Source organism: Microcaecilia unicolor, chromosome 1 (genome assembly GCF_901765095.1).
Source record: "Microcaecilia unicolor chromosome 1, aMicUni1.1, whole genome shotgun sequence".
Taxonomy (NCBI): domain Eukaryota; kingdom Metazoa; phylum Chordata; class Amphibia; order Gymnophiona; family Siphonopidae; genus Microcaecilia; species Microcaecilia unicolor.
The window spans coordinates 723826952-723845496 of record NC_044031.1 but is presented as its reverse complement, the minus strand read 5'-3'; the positions used below and the strand labels follow the sequence as shown (position 1 = coordinate 723845496).

The 18545-nt window shown below is 45.7% G+C and overlaps 1 protein-coding gene across 1 annotated transcript in view; it reads left to right on the top strand.

The window, feature by feature from the left end:
* LOC115461927 (very long-chain acyl-CoA synthetase-like) overlaps positions 1-18545 on the top strand; it is a 77377-nt gene that overhangs the window by 49467 nt on the left and 9365 nt on the right. Inside the window, exon 2 of the mRNA XM_030191981.1 lies at positions 12481-12690. Coding sequence (XP_030047841.1) covers positions 12481-12690 — 210 coding nt within the window. The remainder of the gene's footprint in view (positions 1-12480; positions 12691-18545) is intronic.

Genomic DNA, 18545 nt, shown 5'->3' with positions numbered 1-18545 from the left:
GGACTAGTTTTATTTTAATTTCTTTTTTGTGTTAATTTGGAGATTTATAATGCCAGATCAGTACCGTGACTTGGATATTTTAATTTGGATATATCCAGTGCGTTTTTTCTAGCAAAAAAGGTGCCGGTACTCAAATGCTAGGCCACCCTTCAGGGGTGGGGTGATCACTGAGGGACCCACCCCACAATAAGCAGGCCCCCTGCAACTAGTCACAGAATCTATGACAAGGCAGAATTGGTGTGTAAAGCCTGAGCTCTTTCATTAAAATTGGGGTCCATGGGTCAATTTTAGCAGACAATGGAAAAGGTGCCAGTACTCAGTACCCCCTCAAGAAAAGCCCTGGATATATCATAGTAGACTGCAGTCTTTATCACTCAACCACAGTGCAGTGTTCATCCCAGAACATTGTAGAACGAGTCTAATTTCCTTTGAACTCTTTTCTGGAACAGTGAAAACCTTATGCTATGGACATACTTTTATCTCTGGTTCATACAAATTTATGTTATTGTGGTAGATAATGTGTGTGAGGCCCATCCCTTTTGCGGGGCTTTACAGTTTCCTGTTTGGCCTTCCATTTCATTTAGAAACATCCTCTACTAGTCTTTGATGCTATAACCCTTTGTTTACAACTACAGTCCATTCTCACAATTCGCTGGGGTTAGATTCCTGGAAAACCCGTGAATACCGAAAAAGCGAATTTGGATCCAGTTGATCCTATAGGAAAAAGGAGGTTAGGTTTCTGCGTGACCCTGATAGGTAGCAAATGTGTACAGTGAACACCATAAACTTATCATTTCATGATGCCTTCTTATATATAAGAATAGTTTACTTATTATGTTCTGCATTTTATAAATGTATTTTATACACTGCTTTTTTTTTTTATTGAAGTACAGTAGATGCAGGTTTTTGGTTTAACAATATGCACAGCTCTATGAATATCTTCTTCCTTATGAGAACACACTTTCATTTGTACTTCCTCTACACATTTTTTAAAAAAAGGACAGGGCCGCCGAGAGGGGGGGGGGGGGGGGGGGGGGGGGGCGGGGGGCAGAATTCCCTGGGCCCGGCGCTGGGGTCTCTCTCGTGCTCATACGTACATAAGTATTGCCATACTGGGAAAGACCAAAGGTCCATCAAGCCCAGCATCCTGTTTCCAACAGTGGCCAATCCAGGTCACAAATACCTGGCAAGATCCCAAAAAAGTACAAAATATTTTATACTGCTTACCCTAGAAATAGTGGATTTTCCCCAAGTCCATTCAATAACAGTCTATGGATTTTTCCTTTAGGAAGCCGTCCAAACATTTTTAAAACTCTGCTAAGCTAACCGCCTTTATCACATTCTCTGGCAACAAATTCCAGAGTTTAATTACACGTTGAGTGAAGAAAAATTTTCTCCGATTCGTTTTAAATTTACTACATTGTAGCTTCATTGCATGCCCCCTAGTCCTAGTATTTTTGGAAAGCGTAAACAGATGCTTCTCATCTACCCATTCAACTCCACTCATTATTTTATAGACTTCTATCATATCTCCCCTCAGCCGCCTTTTCTCCAAGCTGAAGAGCCCTAGCCGCTTTAGCCTTTCCTCATAGGGAAGTTGTCCCAACCCCTTTATCATTTTTGTCACCCTTATCTGCACCTTTTCTAATTCCACTATATCTTTTTTGAGATGCGGTGACCAGAATTGAACACAATATTCGAGGTGTAGTCGCACCATGGAGCTATACAAAGGCATTATAACATCCTCATTTTTGTTTTCCAATCCTCGTGCGATTTAAAGACTTTGAATAACTTTGTGTCATCAGCAAATTTAATTACCTCACTAGTTACTCCCATCTCTAGGTCATTTATAAATATGTTAAACAGCAGTGGTCCGAGCACAGACCCCTGGGGAACCCCACTAACTACCTTTCTCAATTGAGAATACTGACCATTTACCCCTACTTCACCTAGAAGACCCAAATTCCACCAACGCATGAGAATGTAAGGAATTCCTCCACTCATGGGATCTCAAGTGGCCACACCTGCAAGCTACTCACGTCAAAGGGCACACGCTGGACCTCTTTTCACACAAATTGTCCACAGACCACAACCTACTAATAAACATATCAAATGGACAGAAACACCTTGGACCGACCACTACAAACTTAATCTATCCCTAAATTGGCAGAAGAAGGGATCACACCATGTACAAGAACATACAACCTACAACACAAGAGGCCAAATAGACCCAAAAGAATTCTGGCAACAGATATATGACGACGAATGGTCTGCATGAACGGACTCCATACCCTACCTCTCTGACTGGGATGAAAGATGCAGAAGCGTACTAGATGAAATAGCACCCCTAAGAACAAAAATATCACGAAGACAAAACTCGAAACCATGGTTCAATGACGAATTGAAAAAACTCAAAACACAATCCAGGAAACACGAATGAGCATGGAAAAAAACCAAAAAATGAATATACACTCAACGCATGGAAACAAATACAAAGAAAATACAAATATGCAATAAGACAGAACAAAAGTTCTTATTACAAAACTAAAATAGGACCGGATTACAATGACCTGAAGAAACTGTTCCAACTTGTAAATAAACAACTAAACACCACCCCAGTCACCACAACCAACACAGACATCCCATCTGCAGACAAACTTGCTCAACACTTCAATGAAAAAATAACAAAACTACGCAACACACTTCCTCAGCACAACACCGACATCGAAAACTTCATCAATGGCTTGGACCCAACCTCTGGAGAAAACCCAGCAGACCGTACCTGGTCAAACTTTGCTCTCCTCACCGTCGAATCAGTTACCCATGCGACTCAGAGGTTCTCCAATACCCACTGCAAATTGGACACCTGCCCCAGCTACCTACTTAAATCCGCCCCCAACCGCTTCATAGTAGACCTCACATACCACCTAAACCACATGCTCCAAAAAGGTCTTTTCCCCCGAGGAATATGGCAACATCCTACTCACCCCAATACCAAAAGATACCAAGAAAAAAAACAAACGAACTCGCCAACTACTGCCCAGTTGCATCTAGCCCACTAGCAGTCAAATTGATGGAGAGCATGGGGACCAAACAGCTCACTGATTACATGGACAAGTTCTCAATACTACATCAATCACAATCAGGATTTTGCCTCCTCCATAGCACCGAAACAGTGTTAGTCACTCTCCTGGCCAAATTCAAGCAGGAAATAGCTACAGGTAAAAGCATACTTCTCCTCCAATTCGACATGTTGAGTGCATTCGACATGGTAAACCACAATATACTACTAAGACTCCTAGATTACTTTGCGGTCGGTGGAAATATACTCAGCTGGATCAAGGGATTTCTAACCACCAGAACATACCAAGTGAAATCGAGCTCAAACATATCACCACCATGGAAAGCAGATTGCGGAGTACCTCAAGGATCACCACTATCACCAGTACTTTTCAACATAATGATGATCCCACTGGCCAAGTCCTTATCCAATCAAGGCCTCAATCCATTCATCTACGCAGACAATGTCACAATATACATTCCCTTCAGACACGATCTGACAGAAATCACCAGTGAAATGAAGCTCGGTTTGAACACCATGGACTAATTCATTTCAACTGAAACTGAATACTGAAAAAACACACTGCCTCATCCTCTCGTCTCAATACAATACGTACAAACCCACTACCATAAACACCCCAGACCAGGGGCGTATCTGAGGTTCGGCGGTAGGGGGGGCAGGGGCTAGAGTGAGGGGGCACATTATAGCCCCCCTGGCCGCTGCCCCCCCACCGCCGTTAACCCTCCCCCGCCTACCGCCGTCAACCCTTTCCCCGCCTACCGCCGTCACCTCCCCCTGAGGTCCGCTTCCTCCTGCCGGTTGTACGTGCAGGACGTCAACGTGCTGCGACGTCAGACTCCGTCCAACTGGAAGGATGCAGCTTTCACAGCACGAGGATGAAGAACTTAAACAAGACCTCGGCTGGGCTGGTGGGGGGTTGGGGTCCCCCGCCAGCTGAAGTAATATTTTAAAAAACTGGCAGGAGGAAGCGGACCTCGGGGGGTAGGTGACGGCGGTAGGCGGGGAAAGGGTTGACGGCGGTAGGCGGGGGAGGGTTAACGGCAGTAGCGGAGTCCAGGGCGAAATCTGCGGGGGGCCCAGGCCCCTGTGGCCCCACGCAGATACGCCCCTGATTTTTATATGTATAATTTGATCGCAGCTAGTAATCTATCCCAGGGGCGTATCTGGACTCCGGCGGTAGGGGGGGCCAGAGCCAGAGGGAGGGGGCACATTTTAGCGCCCCCCGCCGCCCCCCCCCGCCGCCGAGCCCCCACCGCCACCAATGACTTAGTCTCTCCACCCCCCTCCCGCCGCCAACCCTCCCCCGCTGCCGTTCTTACTTTTGCTGGCGGGGGACCCCAACCCCCGCCAGCCGAGGTCTGCTTCCACCTGCCGCTGCCTTCAAACCTTCTTCTTCAGCCGGCGGGGGACCCCAAACCCCCGCCAGCCGCCCCGCGCTGTTTAAAATTCATCTTCGGCCTCCGTGGCCGTGCTGCTGGGATAGGCGGCGCTGTTGAAATCCACTTCGGAGTCTGACGTCGTTGTACGTTGTACGTGCTGCGACGTCAGACTCCGAAGTGGATTTCAACAGCGCCGCCTATCCCAGCAGCACGGCCACGGAGGCCGAAGATGAATTTTAAACAGCGCGGGGCGGCTGGCGGGGGTTTGGGGTCCCCCGCCGGCTGAAGAAGAAGTTTTGAAGGCAGCGGCAGGTGGAAGCAGACCTCGGCTGGCGGGGGTTGGGGTCCCCCGCCAGCAAAAGTAAGAACGGGCACGGGGGAGGGTTGATGGCGGTAGGGGGGGCCAGGGCAAAATCTGCGGGGGCCCAGGCCCCTGAGGCCCCACGCAGATACGCCCCTGCCCCAGACCACACCCTCCCTATCTCAGATAACCTGAAAATACTCGGCGTTACAATTGACTGCAAACTTGCACTAGAGAGCCACGTGAACTCAACAACTAAGAAAATGTTCCACTCCATGTGGAAACTTAAGCGTGTAAAACCTTTCTTCCCGAGGGAAATATTTCGGAACCTAATCCAATCAATGGTACTAAGCCATGCAGACTACTGCAACGGAATTTATGCAGGATATAAAGAACAACTCACAAAGATACTCCAGACCACTCAAAACACAGCAGCCAGGCTGATATTTGGTAAAACACAATTCGAAAGTGCCAAACCCCTCTGAGAAAAACTGCATTGGCTCTTAATCAAAGAACGTATCACCTTCAAAATCTGCACCCTGGTCCACAAAATTATCTATGGCAAAGTCCCGGGTTTCATGACAGACCTCATAGATCTACCAACTAGAAATACAATCAGATCATCACGAACATATCTAAACCTCCACTACCCAAATAGCAAAGGACTGAAATACAAATCAACCTATGCATCCAGCTTCTCCTTCATAAGCACACAACTATGGAACGCATTGCCAAATGCAGTGAAAACAATCTACGACCATCTGAATTTAGGAAATCACTAAAAACCAACCTGTTCAAAAAGGCATACCCTACCAACCCAATATAAGTGCCTACACTCTGCAACACAGCAAAACCAAAGCTTGTAAAATCATTACATTACCTTTCCTCCCATTGATCCCAATATGCCTGAAACACATGAACCTTATTAGACCACAACATAACCTTGTATTTGTTCTTTACCGGACCTGGTGAATGCCTCTACTGTACTATGTAAGCCACATTGAGCCTGCAAGTAGGTGGGGAAATGTGGGATACAAATGTAACAAATAATAATACTCTGTTTTCTATCTTTTAACCAGTTTTTAATCCACAATAGAACACTACCTCCTATCCCATGACTCTCCAATTTACTCTGGAGTCTTTCATGAGGTACTTTGTCAAACGCCTTCTGAAAATCCAGATACACAATATCAACCGGCTCACCTTTATCCACATGTTTGTTCACCCCTTCAAAGAAATATAGTAGGTTGGTGAGGCAAGATTTCCCTTCACTAAATCCATGTTGACTTTTGGGCTCATTTTCAAAAGAGAAAGGCGCCCATCTGTCATGAACTGGAATCTCCTGAGCCCTTGGGTCCAGCTGGAGTGCTGAGGTTAAGGTAGACACCAGCCCCCAGCGGACAGCCGAACAACCCCTAGTCTTTACCTGCGGCGACCGCTGTTCCCCGGGAGTTGAGCCCCCAGGTGCTGGCGGCCAACAGGGCTTCCAGAAACATGGGGTTGGCGGACTGCGGACTGCAGGTGGCGTGGAGGTGGAGATTGATGTGGACACCCAGCCCAGAGTAGTCAGGATACCAGCAGAAGTCTGGGCAGGCAGCGAGCAGAGAGTAGTCAGGATACCAGCAGAAGTCAGGGCAGGCAGCGAGCAGAGAGTAGTCAGGATACCAGCAGAAGTCAGGGCAGGCAGCGAGCAGAGAGTAGTCAGGATACCAGCAGAAGTCAGGGCAGGCAGCGAGCAGAGAGTAGTCAGGATACCAGCAGGAGTCAGGGCAGGCAGCGAGCAGAGAGTAGTCAGGATACCAGCAGAAGTCAGGGCAGGCAGCGAGCAGAGAGTAGTCAGGATACCAGCAGAAGTCAGGGCAGTTGGCGAGCAGAGAGTAGTCAGGATACCAGCAGAAGTCAGGGCAGGCGGCGAGCAGAGAGTAGTCAGGATACCAGCAGAAGTCAGGGCAGGCGGCGAGCAGAGAGTAGTCAGGATACCAGCAGAAGTCAGGGCAGGCGGCGAGCAGAGAGTAGTCAGGATACCAGCAGAAGTCAGGGCAGGCAGCGAGCAGAGAGTAGTCAGGATACCAGCAGAAGTCAGGGCAGGCAGCGAGCAGAGAGTAGTCAGGATACCAGCAGAAGTCAGGGCAGTTGGCGAGCAGAGAGTAGTCAGGATACCAGCAGAAGTCAGGGCAGGCGGCGAGCAGAGAGTAGTCAGGATACCAGCAGAAGTCAGGGCAGGCGGCGAGCAGAGAGTAGTCAGGATACCAGCAGAAGTCAGGGCAGGCGGCGAGCAGAGAGTAGTCAGGATACCAGCAGAAGTCTGGGCAGGCGGCGAGCAGAGAGTAGTCAGGATACCAGCAGAAGTCTGGGCAGGCGGCGAGCAGAGAGTAGTCAGGATACCAGCAGAAGTCTGGGCAGGCGGCGAGCAGAGAGTAGTCAGGATACCAGCAGAAGTCAGGGCAGGCGGCGAGCAGAGAGTAGTCAGGATACCAGCAGAAGTCTGGGCAGGCAGCGAGCAGAAAGTGGTCAGGATACCAGCAGAAGTCTGGGCAGGCAGCGAGCAGAAAGTGGTCAGGATACCAGCAGAAGTCTGGACCAGGTAACAATCAGAAGACCACGGAATAAGGACAACACAACCCGTAACAACTAAAGTAAATGCTTGCTTTGCTTTAACTGCATGTACTCATTCAGCTTAATTTAAAAGTCTATATTTTGCTCTGCTTGCTTAAATATAAGGCTTTTATTGCATGCATCGCTTTTAATTTGGACTTAAAAGTTTATACTTGCTTTGCTTTACTGCTTTAAATAGAAGACAAATGAGTTGCCACGCCAAAAAGCACCATCCCCTGTAATAAGTTAATGCAGATGCTTTTTTTTTTAAAAAATATCTTAAACATTATTCATAGAATGCAAATGAGCCGCTCAACCAAATATCATTATTCCATATAATGATCTAATACAATTACCTTGCTTCGCTTTAAAAACAAGGTAAGGGAACAGCTTGTATTTGCACTGCTAACAGCCTAATTTAAATGTAATTATCTCACCTGGCCTGTTCTGACCACCGTGCGCAGTAAGATAGCTAGACTAATATGTAACACTCAATATTATGCTCCAACTGTAAACACAGGCTTTGCTTTGCTCTGATTATAAACCAAGCACGATCAGAATGAAATGTTGCTAGCTTAAATGCAAATGTAGGCTTTGCTTCGCTTTGAATGTAAACCAACTGAACGTTGCTAAGCTTAAATGCAAATGTAAGCTTTGCTTCGCTTTGAATGTAAACCAACTGAATGTATGTAACAGCGCCTTAAACACAGATATGAATACCAGTAAAACACTTCTAACCATCCATTGTCTCACCCTACTCCTACACGCAAACACAACGCATAACTCAGACAATAACAACCCCACAACTCACAAATCATACAGCACTCACACACACACAATGCCCACTCTAAAAAACATCCATAACAAACCACCCACAATACACCAACCCTGTGTACAACCTTTTAACAACCCACCAAACCAAAGACACAACAACCAACTAAAAGGAAAAATTCCCGGACATGAACACCACCAACAAAAAGAGGAAAACAACAACAATCTCAACCACCAAAGAAATAGACAACTAATAAAAAGAAACACAACGAACCTCCCTACAGAACCACACCGCTCAATCCAACTAGGATACATCAATGCAAGATCAGCAGTAAGCAACTCAGTAGATATACTAGACTGGATCACCACAGACAATTTAGACCTTCTATTTATCACAGAAACCTGGTTCCACAGCCCCACAGACCCCGCCATCTTAGAAACACGCCCACCAGAATACAAAATCACCCACTGGACTCGAAATGGAAAAAGAGGGGGCGGAATAGCCATAATTTACAAACCCGAATTCACCATCACAACCATGGGTGAATGTACCTCACCACAACTTGAAATTGCCTCGACAAGAATTAATCATCCAAACCTAATAAGACACCTTAACGCAATCTTATTCTATAGACCACCAGGAAAATGGCAAGACTCCCAAACACAACTAATGGACTTCATCTCGAACACTTGTGTATCTGCCTCAAACATCCTTATAATAGGAGACATCAACCTACACCTTGAAGACGACACCTCAACAGGCACACAAGAATGCAAAGAATTCTTAAAACTTTGGGACCTGCACGCACCCAACACGCAACCAACACACAAAAAAGGACACACACTAGACATCATAACACACAAATTTGACCCGGATTCTACTATCATACTTACTGACACAAGATGGACACCCACGATATGGTCAGACCACCATAAAGCAAATGTCTCTCTCTACTGGCGAAAAACACATATAAGCACAATCAATAAACATGAGCGAACAACATACACCACGAGAGGAAAAATAGACCCCATAACATTCTGGCAACAGATCTACTAGAACGAATGGTCAACAAATGCTGAAACCATCCAATTCCTCCAAGAATGGGACGAATTATGTACAACAACATTAGACAAAATTGCCCCAATCCAAACCAGAACATCACACAGGAAAAAACTAAACCCATGGTTCACCGAAGAGCTGAAAAAACTTAAAACACAAGTTAGGAAACTAGAACGCGCATGGAACAAAAAGAGAGATGAACAAACACTAAATGCCTGGAAACTACTTCGGAGGAAATACAAATATACCATAAAACAGACTAAAAGACTACATTACAAAACAATAATAGGACCAAATTACAAAGACACACATAAACTCTTCGATCTTGTGAACAAACTATTAGACACCACACCAATTACAAACAACAGCAAAAACATCCCAGATGTTGACAACCTTGCGAAATGCTTCAAGGAGAAAATTATACAACTACGACTTAAAATACCCGCCAGCCCTATTGAATACGCCACACTTCTAGACTGTCTAGACCCAGAAGACGGAACTTACCTAGCAGACAGAACTTGGACCGAATTTGAACTAATATCAGAAGACCTCATCTCTGAAACACTTAAAAGATTTGCCAAATCCCACTGCAAACTAGACACATGCCAAAACAACCTCATGCAATCAGCTCCTCAACAATTCAAAATAGACCTAACGAATCACGTAAACTTCATGCTAAAAAACGGACTTTTCCCTAAAGAAAAAGGAAAAATTTTTACTCACCCCAATACCCAAAGATACAAAGAAAAGTGCAAGCGAAATAACCAATTACAGACCAGTAGCATCCATACCACTAATAACCAAAATAACCGAAGGAATGGTAACTAAACAACTCACAAACTATCTAAACAAACACTCAATACTGCATGATGCCCAATCAGGATTCCGATCGAATCACAGCACAGAGACAGTATTAATCACTCTCATGACTAAATTTAAACAAATGATTGCAACAGGCAACAATATACTCCTTCTACAATTTGATATGTCAAGTGCCTTCGACATGGTTGACCACGAAATCCTATTACACATACTCGAATATTTTGGCATTGGAGGAAATGTCCTAAACTGGTTCAAGGGGTTCCTAACCCAGCGGTCATATCAAGTCACATCGAACTCAACAACGTCTGCTGCATGGACACCTGAATGTGGAGTACCACAAGGATCATCCCTCTCACCAACCATTTTCAACCTAATGATGACCCCCTTGGCAAAACTCCTATCAAACCACAACCTCAACCCATATATATACGCCGACGATGTAACAATATACATCCCTTTCAAACAAGACATTAAAGAAATCTTCAATGAAATCAACCAAAGTCTACATATCATGAACACATGGGCAGATGCATTTCGTTTGAAACTAAATGCAGAAAAAACTCAGTGCCTGATACTCACTTCCCAGTACAACACGAATGAATTCACCGCTATAAACACACCTAAACTAAACCTTCCAATCTCAGAAACGTTAAAAATCCTTGGAGTCACTATCGACCGCCACCTAACACTCGAAACTCATGCAAACAATACAACCAAAAAGATGTTCTACAGCATGTGGAAACTGAAAAGAATAAGACCATTCTTCCCAAGTTCCGTCTTTCGCAGCCTAGTGCAATCCCTCGTACTCAGCCATCTGGACTACTGCAACTCACTATATGCAGGTTGCAAAGAGCATATACTGAGGAAACTTCAAACAGCCCAGAATACAGCAGCCAGACTCATCTTCGGAAAACCAAAATATGAAAGTGCAAAACCCTTACGAGAGAAGCTACACTGGCTCCCACTCAAGGAACGCATCACTTTTAAAGTATGCACATTAGTCCACAAAATCATTCATGGCGAAGCCCCAACCTACATGTCTGATTTAATAGACTTACCACCCAGAAACGCTAAAAGATCATCACGAACGTTCCTCAACCTCCACTTCCCTAATTGCAAGGGTTTGAAATACAAGGCGCTGCACGCGGCAACCTTTTCTTACATGAGCACGCAGTTCTGGAACACACTACCACGCAACCTGAAAGCGATCTACGAACAAACCACCTTCCGCAAATTATTGAAGACCCATCTTTTTGAGAAAATTTAGGGAAAGAACCAAAACACATAAAGCCCACACTCATTGTTCAGTTATGCATCATTACAGCCACTCCTGTATTCTCATCCCCCGAAATCATACCACACTCATACCTTTACTCACAGAAAATGTATACCAAGTGTGTTCCTGTTATTATATATTGCCCCTTTTTGTCTCCCTTGCTTCCTTCCAATGTTTCAGTGCTTTTTCCATGATTATACTCCTTATCGATACTTTAACTTTGACTCAAACGACTCACCACAATGTAATCCATAACCAAGTTGTAACAAATTGTATTTCCATGATTCATAATGTATTGTAAGCCACACTGAGCCCGCAAAAAGGTGGGAAAATGTGGGATACAAATGCAATAAATAAATAAATGGCTTATTACAAAATTGAATCCAAGAAAAACAGCGGTGACAAATCAAGGAGAGAAAAAAAAAAGCAACCAAGGAGACCAAACTCATCCAGTCCAAGGTTTATTGTCAAAACATGAAGTATTTGGCTGACCCAACAAGGCTGTGTTTTGGCGAATGTTGCCTGCATCCGAGGTCTACTTGTAATGCTGGGAGGGAAGCTCCAAAAACCACTTCTAAGCATTTATTTATCCAATACCAAAGTGCATTATGTGTATTAACCTTGTTTTGTTTTGTTTTTTATTTGTACCCCGCACTTTCCCACTAGTGGCAGGCTCAATGTGGCTTAGGTACTTATTTGTACCTGAGGCAATGGAGGGTTAAGTGACTTGCCCAGAGTCACAAGGAGCTGCCTGTGCCTGCAGTGGGAATCGAACCCAGTTCCCCAGGACCAAAGTCCACCACTCTAACCACTAGGCCACTCCTCCACTCCAACCTTGTGAGACTGCAGACCCCCCCCCCCCCCCCCCCGATGCAGGCAACACCTGCTGAAACATGGTCATGTAAAAGGACCCCTTAGGTTGTTATAAAACATGTTGTTCATTGTACTGTACGTATTTTGTATTGTTATAATTCTGGGCCCTTTTTACTAAGGTGCGCTAGTGTTTTTAGCGTATGCACAAAATTAGCATGTGCTAGCTGTGTAGCCGCCCATAGGAATATTGTGGGTGCCTACATAGCACACGCTAAAAGCACTAACGCACCTCTAGCGCAGCTTAGTGAATGGGGCCCTATGTGCGTTCTCCAATAAAAAATATAAATTAGTATTTGTTCAATTTAATTTTCTTTGTTTAAGGCCTGAATGCTGCTGTCCAAGAAATAATGCCAAGCCTGCAAAAGGAAAATGTGAAAATATTTTATCTAAGCAGAGAGTCCACCACAAATGGGATTGAGAGCTTAAGTGACAAAATTGAAACATGTTCAGACGAGCCTATTTCGGAATCCTTCAGATCAAATGTTAAGCCTAAAACCCCAGGCATGTACATCTATACTTCTGGAACTACAGGTAAAAATGGTGCATTTGTAGAAGGTGAATGATGTATAGTAATCATGGGAGAATCTGCATAACAGTGGTTTTTATTCCAGAAAAAATGAAATAATTATATGAAAGGGGTCAAGAATGTCTGTCTGGGGACAAAATAACTCTGCAAAAATATAACAGAATGGGATGAAACTGGGCACATTTATAAAAAGATAGATTAAGTTAAACATGGGTCTGGTCGGACTGGCTGTTCTGGAGAAATAGGCCTCCCCAAAAAGTGGCCCAGTGCTTTTCTATGGGTGACGTTCCAGCTTGTGCAACATAGAAACACATACAGTGTAACATAGCAGTTAGGAAATCGCTGCTTTAACTGCCTCATTATTGTTCTGTACTCTCCCAACTGCCTCATCCCCCCCCCCAAAATAAAACTACCCCCCCCCACCACCACCACAAAAAACTTCCCTACCCTGAAAACCATCCCCATAACTCTTTCACTGCCCTGCAAACTGTCCTTACCTCAAAAACTACCCCATCACTCCACAAACTGTCCTTACTGCACCCCAACTATCCCACCATTCTTCAATCTGCCTCATTAAAAAAAAATAACCGGGTAATTGCCTCACTACCCTGATACTTTTGGACATTGTAGGGGTATATATCCAGGAGGACAACTCCTAATATGTATATATATATCTATATTAATAAATCCCACCTTGAATGTTCTGAAGCTCACTCCAAGGCAGAGAAGCTCACTCCAAGGCAGAGAAGCACAAAAATCCTGTAGTCTTCATAGGCTAGGACCAGTCACCCTCACTCATAGACCCGCCCTCAGCCACGCCCCATCTGTACATAAAACGCTACCTCAACATTCTGAAGACAACCTGCTGAAGCCATCTGCAAAATCCCTAAACAGTTCGTAAGTTCATGGTGGTGAAGCCATCCAACTCACCATGTCTCTCTGCCCCGCCCTCGAGGGCGGAACACAGAGAGTAAAGGGATCCATAAAGGCACCCCTACCAACTGGCAACCCCCTCCAACAAACAACGACCCAGGCAGGGGGAGTGTTTCCATACTCCTCCCCCTGCCTAGGAATTGCTACAGACTGCTGGCAAACTCCCCAACCACATGACCACAAAAGCCACCCGCAACCCCCCCCCCACACACAAACACACACACACACACACACACAAACGCAAACACATACACACACATAAACATACACACAAACGCAAACACATACACACACATAAACATACACACAAACGCAAACACACACACATAAACACACACAAACGCAAACACATACACACACATAAACATACACACAAACGCAAACACATACACACACATAAACATACACACAAACGCAAACACACACACAGAAACACACACATAAGCAAACACAAACACACACACACACACAAACACAAACGCACACACACATTAACACACAAACGCACACACACATAAACACGCAAACGCACACACACATAAACACGCAAACGCAAACACACACACAAACGCACACAAATGCAAACACACACACATAAGCATAAACACACAACACACACACACACACACACACACATAAACACACACACAAACACACAAACGCAAACACACACACAAACGCACGCACACACACAAACACACACACAAACGCAAACACACACACATAAGCATACACACACACACGCATAAACACACACGCAAACGCAAACAAACGCACACACACAAACACAGAAACACACACACAAACAAACACAAACAAATGCAAACACACAAACGCACACACACAAACGCACATAAACGCACACACACGCAAACGCACAAACACAAACACACACACAGAAAAACATATACACACACACAAAAAACACACACACACACACACACATACACACACACACAAAAAACACACACACAAAAAACACACACACACACACACACACACACACACAAAAAACACACACAAACACACACACACAAACACACACAAACAGTGTCGACGGTGCACCTCTAAGTGCCCCCCCCTGCCGCATCGCCACAACAACCCGTGCAACGGGGCATCAGAAAGCCCCTTCCCCCTTCCCTCCTCGCTGCATCACCCAACCCCTCCCCCGCCGCTTCACCAAGCCCCCCCCCCCCCCACATTGACCGCCTCGCCACCCACGACCTCTGTCTGGCGGCTGCTGCTGCTTCTATTCAGCAGCAGCAGCCCGTACATAAAGAAAACAAACAAACAAAAAAACAACCTCCTAAAACGCACCTCCATGGAGAACCATCTCTGCAGCCGCTCCTCCTCTCCCCTCAACATCAGTGCCCCTGCCGGAAGACCCCGGAGAAACGCCGAGACGTCAGAGGGGAGAGGAGGAGCGCATGTTGAGACTTCAGCCAATGTGAGATGCTTCTCAACGGAGGTGCGTTTTAGGAGGATTTTTTTGGGGGGGGGGGGGGTTTCTTTATGTACGGGCTGCTGCTGCTGAATAGCAGAAGCAGCAGCCGCCGAACACAGTTTGTATTAGTGGTTGCGGGTGGCGGGGGGGGGTTGATGAGGGGGGGAGGGGCTTGGTGATGTGCCACAGTGGGGGGGGGGGTCGGGTGATGCGTGAAGGGGGGGACAAGGGGCTTTCTTTGGGTGCTGCGCTGGCGGGGGGGAAGGGGGGATCTCGCTGGACAAGGGTGGCTGGAAGGAAGCAGGGGGAGGTGAGGGGAGGGTCGCTGCACATGGGTTGCTGCAGGGGGGGCAGGGAACAGGGAGATAGGGATGGGGCTCCACACACCACATGGGTGCCTGCAAGGGGGACAGGGGATACAGGACGGACACTGCAGGGCGGGCAGGGGGACAGAAGGGTTGGTGGTCATCAGGGGGGACAGGTGGGTCGATGGACATGGCTGGCCACAGGGGAGGAACAGGGAAAAAGGAGAGGAGTGTCCTCAGACATGGGGGCTGCACAGGAGAGGAGGGTCACTGGACATGGGTAGCTGCAGGGGGGGCAGGGGGACAGAAGGGTCACTGGACATGGCTGGCTGCAGGGGGGGACAGGGGAGAGAGGAGGGACGCTGCACATGCGTGCCTGCAGGGGGACAGGAGGGATGCTGGTGGGGGGGGGGGAGCTGAGACCACATGGGTGGCTGCAGGGGGAGCAGGGGAGACAGGAAGGACGCAGCAGGGGGAGAGGAGGGTTGATGGGCATGGGTGGCTGCAGGGGGAACACGGGGGAGAGGAGGGTCGCTGCACATGCCTGGCTGCAAGGGGGCAGGGGAGAGGGAGGGGGTGAGGGGGTTCCTCACACCACACACGCAGTCACTCATTCTCTGTCTGCCACATACACTCTCACTCACACACTCACTGTCTTTGTCCCTCTCTCTCACACAATGTCACACAGAAACACAAACACTGTCTCTCACACACTCTCTCTCTCGCACAAACACATACACTCTGTCTCTCTCTCACATTCTCTCTCTGACACACACGCTCCATCTCTCACACACGCTCTTTCTGAAACATACACTCCAAGGAAAACCTTGCTAGTGCCCGTTTCATTTCTAACAGAAACGGGCCTTTTTTACTAATATATATATATATCCTGACGTACATAGCTGACAGAACACTACTAAATAGCAATTATTCTGGACTTGTGTCTAGGGGAAGCATACCTCTTTGGCCCAATGTGCTGGAAAAAGGAACAATGCCACAGATGGAATATATATTATTTATTAGGTAAAGAAATATATATATATATATATATAGCGAGAGAGAGTTCTGAAGCAAAATGCCAAGCAAAATACAAAATAACTTGCTATAAAAATAGATTATCACCATAATATATAGATAATGATATATGATTATCCTAATGGACTAACTAGATGAGTGATTACACAACCGATCACAATACTGATATCCTAATGTTTATTATGAGAACTTACACCACACGTTCTTATGCAAAATACATAGTTAGCAGCTAAATTCACAGACTGTAAGTCATGACATAAAACCCATCTGTCTCAGACAAAAGCCAAGGACTAATTATCCCCATGACCGTATAGGTAGTATATCCTGTTATCTCACCTTGCTGTCTGTGGCAGACTTCTAATGGTAAAGAAGCGGATTCCTCCTAGACTCAAGCTGAAGCCTAAGCGAGTCTCTCAGTCCAGGAATAAGCCCGAGATCTGTATTCTGGATGCAGATGACACAGTCTTTAGGTAAGGCCGTATATCGTAGCTGAGCTAACCTTGTGAGTTTGTTACAAGGTATGCAGTTCACTGGTGTTTAGGAAATCAGTCTCTTGCTCTTTCCGAGCTTTCTGTCATCCTGCAAGTCTTCTGGTCCTCTCCTCTCCTCCTCTTCTTCAGTCCAACTTTTTTATGGGTCAGATGATACCTGTGGACCAATTACAGATGGTGTAATAATGTCTAGCCAGATTCATGGTCATGAAGAGAGCCTTTGTTGTAGCAATGAAACTGTTATCGATGGCATGCAATCCTCCCTGTAGGATCCTGTACTCCTGGAGCCATGTGTGTCTCTCTCCTCCATTCTTCCCAGGAGATAACTGGGCTAGTTTGCAACAAATAATATGTCATTGGATGAAGTCATCATGGTGTGCTTAGCAGTAATTTTCCTTTGTAGAAAAGCTGGTTTCTGATGAATACAAATGTATGCAGACCACAGGCAGAAGTGTCCATATTGTTATAACATAGTAACATAGTAAATGACGGCAGAAAAAGACCTGCATGGTCCATCCAGTCTGCCCAACAAGATAAACTCATATGTGCTACTTTTTGTGTATACCCTACTTTGATTTGTACCTGTCCTCTTCAGGGCACAGACCGTATAAGTCTGCCCAGCAGTATCCCCGCCTCCCGCCACCAGCTCTGCCACCCAATCTCGGCTAAGCTCCTTAGGATCCATTCCTTCTGAACAGGATTCCTTTATGTTTATCCCACGCGTGTTTGAATTCTGTTACCGTTTTCATTTCCACCACCTCCCGCGGGAGGGCATTCCAAGCATCCACTACTCTCTCCGTGAAAAAATACTTCCTGACATTTTTCTTGAGTCTGCCCCCCTTCAATCTCATTTCGTGTCCTCTCGTTCTACCGCCTTCGCACCTCCGGAAAAGGTTCATTTGCGGAATAATACTTTTCAAATATTTGAACGTCTGTTTCATATCATAACATATCATAACAGAATGGTTTGGCTTATATAGGCCAAGACCAGCAAAGATCTCAGGTAAATACTCCTACAACATTCATTGCCTTCACACACAAATCTCTAGCAGAAGCAGGCTCACCTGGTGCCCAAGAACATAAAGCTCTTGCAATAGCAGGATGCATGCCCTGACAAATTTCCCTGAGGTCCTCAGTACTTGTGTGCACATCTAAAAGATCTTTTGGTAACTGCCCTCTTGAATCTCTCCCCTCAGCTAGTCCAGTCATCACCAGTAATAGTACTGCTTTTCTAACAAATTCTTCAGTACTCTCATTCTTATCCTGTTGGATAACTGCACTTTGGGCCTTAAACCTTCTCCTGCCAAAAGAGACACAAGCAGCTGTTGCCAAATTGAGTAAGGAAAAGCCTATCTGTTTAGCCACACTAATATTTTTTCCATTTGCTCTGCATATTTAAGCTTAATACAGAGGCAAACAATTTTAATCAGTTCCTCTGTATCAAGTTTTTCTTCCTGCTCTAACTTCCATAGCATAACACAAGCATGGGGAAAATTATTGGGGTCTGCCTTGCCTACCTGCTTAGCTATCACTTCCATATCTGTCTGTGATAAGGGTTGTGAGCTAATAGTTTGAGTGAAACCTCCTTCTATAGGTTGAGACTGTGATACCTTTATCACAGCAGACACAAGGTTAGCTGTGGCTGTCGATGT